Here is an 8,057-nt window from a genome sequence, read left to right on the forward strand (position 1 = left end):
CTCCAGTGATTAAATTTTCACAAGTGCAGTGACCTCTGAAAGGCTACATCCCTTCCTGTAAGAAAACCTTCTCAGAACAAAGGACAGTTGAAGCCACTGTTAAGCAGCCTCACAGCTGCAGTCACTCTTCTATAGTCTGCAGATTCTGGCTGATGATGTCATTGACAAAAGGAAAAAAAAGAAGCAAAACGGGCCTTACGTGAGCTTCCTGGTGAGCATCACACTTACAGCTGAGGCCTGACACCAGCTGAGGTGTGGCTATGGCTTTGCAGAGCACTCTGGAAGCGGTGTGGTTGGGGCTTCTCCTCAGCTCCCTCTGGAAGGGTAAGTAGGCTCTTTCTGGTATTAGAAAAGCATATGCCATTATCTTTAAGTTTGGGCTAATTTTTAAAAAGCCAGATTAATTAATAGTCACTGTACCTAAAAGGTCATCAGCAAGAAAATAGCAGCATGAAGCTCACAGCCTTCTTTGTTTCCTGCAGTTGCAGAGAGCAAGGACCAAGTATTTCAGCCTTCCTCCGTGGTATCTTCAGAGGGAGCTGTGACGGAAATCTCCTGCAATCACTCCATATCCAATGCTTATGAGTTCTCCTGGTACCTTCACTTCCCAGGACTTGCACCAAGACTCCTTGTAAAGGGCTCGAGGCCATCTCAGCAGGGGCGCTACCACATGACATATGAGCGATTCTCCTCTTCACTGCTCATCCTCCAGGTGCAGGTGGCAGATGCTGCCACTTACTACTGTGCTCTGTGGGACACAGAGGCACAGAACCCATGAGGAGCTGAACAGAAACAGGGAGATCACAGCCTTTGCAGGAGGCAGACTAGAGAGGAGTAGTAACTGCTTTCCCCCCCTAATTTAGAGTTCCCCAAGTTTTCCACTTGGCTCCATTAGTAAAATACAGTATGCCTATAACTATATCCTTAGTGGGTACATACCCCAAAGAAATTCTCAAATAATTAATAAGGGGAAATATAAGAATATGGTCATTGCTGTGTTGGAGGGGTTAGAGGCAGCCTATGAGTTCACCATAAGGAGACTGAAAGTAAATGTGGAGGAAGCACATGCTAAAATATTTTGCAGTCGCGGGAAACTTTGAACCAGATGTACATAACCAGTAATCTAAAACAAGTTTTAAGTTACCTATAGCTATATACCACTTGGCTTCAGAAAGAAGTGGCTTGCATACTTAATCAGCTTATTTGTATTATTGTATTCCGTTTGTGATTCCTTTAATGTTCAGTTGTCAGATTTCAGAGCTCAAAATAATCAGTTACTATATTAGTCCTTCCACTAAGAGAATCAGTGCCCATTTGTTTTCATTTTTTTCCATCCTAGTTTTACAGCCATGGTGGAATTTTGTTTTTTATTTTGAAGGTTTTGGGGTCACAAATATAAATAAAAGGTCTCTGTTGGACTTAAACAATCATCTTATAATTAAAAATATCCCAGGACACACAGTGAAAAGATGAGGGAAAAAACTAATTTCTTCTGACCCAGAAGACTCCAAAAGGAAAAAAGAAAAAGAGAAGGAAATGATCAAGCAACCATCTTTAAAACGAGAAAGGAATATTTAACTACATGGAAGTATGTGTTCAAATAACCACTCCCCTGAATGAAGAACATATTGAAAAGCTTTCCAGGAAGGCAGTTATTTCCTCTGGATTGCCTTCACATCCCTATGGAAACTGAATACGAATGAGGAATTTGAACAATATCAAAGAGCATCAAACCCAGGAGTAGTAACTGCTTTCCCCTGCTAATTTAGTGTTCCCCAAGCTTTTCCACTTGGCTCCACTATCAGAAAAATTTTGTGTCCAGACTCTCTATATCATGAACCTCTCAGTTCATCGGTGACAAAGAGAGGAAAATCCTCAGGAGAGTAAAATTCCCCTCACTCTCTGGTCCTTGGAGTTTATATGTCTGTATAGATTCCCGTCTCTAGTGTGCACTTTGAACAGTTCCCATTGTCTTATATTTCTCTAGAAATATAATTCCTAGAACGTAACAACACACCTGAGATGTAGGTTGAGCTCATACTAAACAACGTGGAAACAATGAGAATCTGAATGTGGATGAGGGAAAGTATTAGACCCTGAGAAACTAAAAAATCTCTTCAGTCCACTGAGATAAGAGGGCCATTGATTTATGGTCCCTTTTATTCTGGAAACAATGAGAATCTGAATGTGGGTGAGGGAAAGTATTAAACCCTGAGAAACTAAAAAATCTCTTCAGTCCACTGAGATAAGAGGGCCATTGATTTATGGTCCGTTTTATTCGGAGTTAGGAGAGCAGGAGGTCAAATAATGGATTTTCCCCATGATTTGTTGAGAATTCCATAATTTATATGAAAAAAAAATCGTTTTTTTAGTTGAGTTTTATTCTTTGTTAAAGTTTCACAGAAAAAGCACTGATTTTCTTCCTTGCTCCAACATTTTATTTTGTGTTGATTTTTCTCTCTTGCATCTGAAATAAATACAATTTACATTTCAGAGTCTGATGTTCAGAAAGGGCTTTCTTATTAGTTTACATGAGTCATTCCTGTTGTCTTCTGGGAAATCAGTAACATTTACAGAGTTCTGATGTTTATAAATAGTTTCTTGAGAAAGGCAGTAGGCACTCTGGGAGAAATACCTGGAGTTTCAGATTGAGGGTCCTTTGGTGCCCTTGTGTTCTGATGTGCATGTCTCAATGGTCGTCAAATAAGGAATGAAGAGAGGTACCTTTTGGAGGCAGGAACCCTGGAGGGTGGCAGAGACCCACCTGCAGCATTTGGGGAATGTTCCCCGTTAACTCACACGTCTTGCATAAGACAGATCTCCAAATAGACCTAGCTTACAATGGTTTGGGGAAACAGTTCACGTCTATTTAGTGTGAACTGGAAGGTTCTTTCTATAGAAATCAGAGAGTTGGGCAGACAGTCAGAATGTGGTCCAGATGGGGAGTAAACTGGTAAATTGATAAGGAAAAACGTGAAGTTCTCCCCAGAGTATGTGCACATAAATCTGTAAGGGCATAGAAATGAGCGGGAGGCGCTGGAGAAGGTGGATGATCATCGCGTGTTATCAGGGTTTGGAAGGAATTATCTAGGGGCTGTTTTAGTTAAGTGGCGCATACTTGTGGGGTCAACATTTCCTATATACTCGAGTGACAAGATGACCTGTAAAGTTCTGCTTGGCCCATTGAAGTCTATATTATATAATTTTATTATGACAATGGGGGTACTTTCCAATATGAAAGGTTTTCTAAAAGCAATGATGAAAGTTGATATTCTGAGTATAATTTAGTGTAAAGAATGCCTTTGATTTCAGAAAACTATGGATTAAAACCTGTGTTCTATTTCTTTAGGGGTGAATCGAGTAAATTACCTACATTTCTTAAACTCTAGTGTCCTTACATTTAAAATGTGAAATATTAGGAAGAATAAGTGTGACAAGGAATGTAAATGACTTAACATTATACTCACAGAACTCAATTGATGCATAATTCCTCATTAATGTCGTGAATCAAAGCACATAAGCAGAATAGTTATTGAGGATATTTTCTTCAATTTTGAAAGCTGAGTCAATACCTTAGAAATCCATGGGGTGTGCAGGATATTGTGTGAAGGTCCCTGAATCCTTTCCTACCTATGTAGCAGTTAAGGAGCATTTCCATAACTGGAAGCTAATGTGAAGACTAAGGTTTTCTACCTTTCAAGACTGAGAGCGTTAAGGGTTCTTCATCAGTCTTGCCATTGCAAGTGGATGCCCATAAGTTCTAACCACAGCATAAATTTGCATAGCTTAAAACTTCCCTCCTTGTAACTCTGAGCACACTTGATTATTAAATACGGTTACTTCCTCCCATAGCACCCTTTGAGGGGAGCCACTAAACAATCAGACATATTTCTAATGGAGAAGTAAAGATATAAGCCCTCTAAAGAGTTGGTTCATATATGGCTCTTGGGATTAATTATTAAATGGCTGGAGGCTGACAATATTTGATCCACTTGCACTTCTAGGCATAATTTGTGTGTAGTCTGTACTGTTTTTGTGGTGAATAGAAGTAGTGACTGGACAATTATCTGGAAAATTAAGTTAAGGCACTACTAAAGTCTATATTGTTTTATTTATCTTCCCACGTAGATCAAAATGCAGTATGAGTGTTCCCATACATGTATTTAGGACACACATACATGTTTGCCTGAGTGGCCAGGTTGCTATGAACCCCAGTGTCAGGGTTTTCATGTTCTGTGTCGTCTCCAGGTCTATTCTCCAGCCTGTTCTGTGCCCAGCAGGCTGACTTCTATGCTCTGCATCGAGTGGGCTTCCTGGTCGTCTCACTTCTTGTTGGGTTTGGAGGCATCAGCAGGAGAGCGTGGTCAGGATATTTCTCCTTAAGTTCCTTCCTTTGCTGTATGGAAATCCACAGGTCCTGTCTGGGTCTTCTCCCTGAGTTACAGGTCCCCAGGCTGGGTAAATTCTTCCTCCTCTGTCTCTTCAGGCCCAGGGCTGCTGAAACCTTCTGGCTGTTGCTAGCTCCAGGGTGCTTCACCCACTCCTGGTGTTTCCCTGGATTCTGCTCCCACATCTAAAAACATTCCTTCCATTAAACTTTTTTCCAATCGTCCCCCTGAGGTGATTGCCAGGACCCTCAAAGATACAACATCAACACTCATCTTAGGCTCTAGGTGGAGAGAAGAAATTTATTACATGTTCCCATTGACCACAGGCCTCTCTGGGGCATGAAGGTTATTGTTTAAAGGTAATTCACACATTCCAAATTAAGGCAGTTATCATAGGTTGAAGGTTTCAACGATTCACGGAAGGGATCTTTAGCAGAGCTTTCAGAAAGAGCTAATTTCCACTTCTTTTTCTAATTCCAAGCAAAGAGATTTTCTGTCCCTTTGTAAAATATTTGGTACATTGGGATATTATTTAAAGAAAAATCAGGGAAATGAATGAACAATGTCTTTATACTGATACCTGTTTCCTTTAAGTCGAATCTATTAAATAATGACTGTGCTGAGGTTGTGGTATTTTTTGTACAAAACTTTAGCCTGTTCTCCCCTTAAATTGAGTCGTTTATTATCATCATCATAACTTGAGCTTAGTTAACCTTCAGTTTTTGGCCTTTATGCCTTTTATTTGATGTGTCTTAAGTAGCCTCTCCATGTGGAAAATCGATATTTTATAATCCTGCGTAGAGGGTTTTTTTTGCTTTATAATCTACTGCTTACTAGGTCCAATGTGGCAGAAAGTGTTCATAACACCATGACTTTTTTTTCTTTTTGTAAAAGTGTTTCAAGAGAAGTTTCAAATTTATTTTTATATGAATCTTTAACCAGAGAGATCATTAAGGAAAAGATCCCCAATAGAGAAAAACCTGAGTTATCTTTTGGTAAAAGGTTTATACAGAAGTAATATCTGAATTCTTTCTAAAGAAAATAACAAGGTTCTCATTCTTCCTTATCGTTTCTCTTCTCTTGCCTTATTCTTTTTTACTATTTTGCCTTCCTTATCTTTCTTGTTTATTTTTCTTTTCTTCATCACTCAAGGCTACACTTTACCTTCTTCTTTCTATTTATTCCCCCATTTTATTAAAATCTTTTTATTTCCCTAATTCTACCTCTCTAGTATCTTAAGAGCATAAATCATTTAAAGCTTGACCAACTGAGCATTCATTTTTCCACTTTGATTCACAAAGTCCTGTGTCTTCTCCTAGAATATCCAATTCCTCCTCTGTTCCTCTGCACAGTGTAAACATCCATAGCCTGGTCCTGTGGTAAGACCTGGATGCACAGGACCTGTGTCTGCTTGACAGTAGTCATCCAGTCAGCCAGTCAGTTCTGCGGGTGGGCTCTAGGGGGTGCTGCAGTGTGAGGATTCCTCCTGGACAAGGTGTGGGACAGTCTTGCTCCCCACAGAGGTCTGAGGAGCCTGAACCAAGAGCTTGCTCAAGAGAGAGAAGGCGCAGGTGCCAGGAAGCAGCAGGTGCCTGAGGAAGGGTCATTTCTAAAAACGCTGTGCTGACACAGGGTTGCTGGGCCCTGATCAAGAGCCAGTGTCTGGGTGGGGCCATATGTCCAGCTGAGGTGAGCTGAAAAGGTGCCTCCAGCCAGCTGAGCTTAAGCCATGGCCTCTGCATGGATCTCCACACTTGCAATTCTCTTCACACTGAGTGAGTAATATTTCCTTCCTATTTTCCACTTGTATTATCCACTGACATTCTTTTCGGCTCTTCTACTGATGCAGTGTGGATTACTTTACAGGTGGACTGAGAGCAGAGTCGGTGAGTCAGCCGGATGATCAGGTCACTGTCACCGAAGGGGATCCACTGACTGTGAAATGCACCTATTCATTTTCTCTGAGCCCTTACATGTTTTGGTATGTCCAGTATCCCAACCAAGGACTCCAGATCCTTCTGAAATACTTCGCGGGGGACAACCTGGTCAAAGGCAGCTTTGGGTTTGTGGCTGAATTTAATAAGAGCCAAATGTCTTTCCACTTGAAGAAACCGTCTGCCCTTGGGAGTGACTCTGCTGTGTACTTCTGTGCTGGGAGTGACACAGTGGTGGGGCTGCAGGAAGAGCTGAACACAAACCCCCAAATACAGTAAGAACCATTTTCCTGAAGACTTTGAGTCCCTCCACAAGAGGGTGGTGTGGTCCCAGCTTCTGTCACTCATTGTAACTCAATTACAATGTAAAGCCACAGGATTTGTTCATTTGAGAAATATTTCCTGAACGCTTACAGGCTTGGTACCAATCATAAAGAGGTGAAAAAGTTATTCTTGATCCTCATGTACCAGATATGATCCCACCCATTTACGACCCATTTCATTCTCACAACTGTTACCTGAAGCTTCACTTTACTGATGAAGGAATGAAGGCACAAAACTCGTAAAACAGCAAATTGAAATAGAAGCCGTCTGCCAGTGGGGTGCATGGTTTCAGCACCCCACTTCTCTGCCAGCTCCTTGAGCCATGAGACTGATTTCAGTGATGGATTTGTGTTTTTGGTCTTTCTATTCCAGTAGTTCTGTGTCAATTGTGCTGCTTCAAGGAGCATCACCTTGCAGCCTCTTGTGTCCCTTGTGATCTACTCTTATTTTTGGATATCTAACTCCTTCACATACTTTGAGGGGTTTTAAATACAAATGTGTGGATACCTTAACCTACATGCCTACAGTCCTGCAAACAACAATCCCTTGATCACCCCTTTGGCCTAGGGTTGTGGACACTGTTGGCATGTCTGCATCTGGGAAAATGGTCCTTGGAAGAAGCCCATGCACACCCTAAAAGTTGATCTGGGGAGATGTGTGCAGGGAATTCTGGGATTCTGGGTATCCAGAGCATTGTCTACAAGTGGTATTTAGAATCCATAGGGACTAGATCCCCTTGGTGCTGTGGACTTTTCACAGGTAATAGGGTGAGAGGAGTGGAGGACACGGAGACATTGCTTGTTCGTGTCTAACAGTGGCAGTGTTATGTACCATTATTGCCCCAAATACATTTGTATTCATAAAACCATGGTCCCTATTTTAGATTTAATATGTACATATGTATTTTCATACTTCTCTCTAGGTAAGCCCTCAGCTCCCATCACTGTTTCGCTCCAAAGAGAGTTCATCCCAGAAGGATATTCTCAGCACACTACGCCATTGACCTGGCTCCGTGGTCTCTTCCTGCCTTGGATACATTTAAGTAGGTTTTATGCAAGTCCTACAAAAGAAGGAAGGATGTTTACACAATTACAACTCATTCATTCATTTACCTGTTCATTCAGTGCTTATTTGTAGCATTCCTACTATGTACCAGGCATTGTTCTAGTCATTGGGAATATAATGGTGAATAAAAGGTTCCTATCTACTCATTACCCAGACTTGAAAATTATTGATACTGTTTCTTTGCCCAAATGGAACTATTTCTTAGTCAAAGCGCAGAGGAATTATTTCCTTCTCAGGAAGACTCTCCAAGGTCAGACTAGCTCTCTTACATTTGTTTTCACCATGTGGTGGTGATGGGCAGGGAGTCATGTAGAGAAATGGAAATCTATATTTTCACCATTTTTTG

The 8,057-nt window shown here is 41.1% G+C and overlaps 1 gene segment (V, D, J or C); it reads left to right on the forward strand.

Annotated features, from left to right (window-relative positions):
• The first annotated feature begins 260 nt into the window (after positions 1-260).
• LOC109439350 (T cell receptor alpha variable 2) lies at positions 261-778 on the forward strand. The segment is given in 2 exon segments: positions 261-324; positions 483-778. Coding segments are annotated over 2 exon segments (360 nt in total).
• The last annotated feature ends 7,279 nt before the right edge of the window (positions 779-8,057 follow it).

Source organism: Rhinolophus sinicus, linkage group LG03, assembly GCF_036562045.2.
Source record: "Rhinolophus sinicus isolate RSC01 linkage group LG03, ASM3656204v1, whole genome shotgun sequence".
NCBI classification, from domain to species: Eukaryota; Metazoa; Chordata; class Mammalia; order Chiroptera; family Rhinolophidae; genus Rhinolophus; species Rhinolophus sinicus.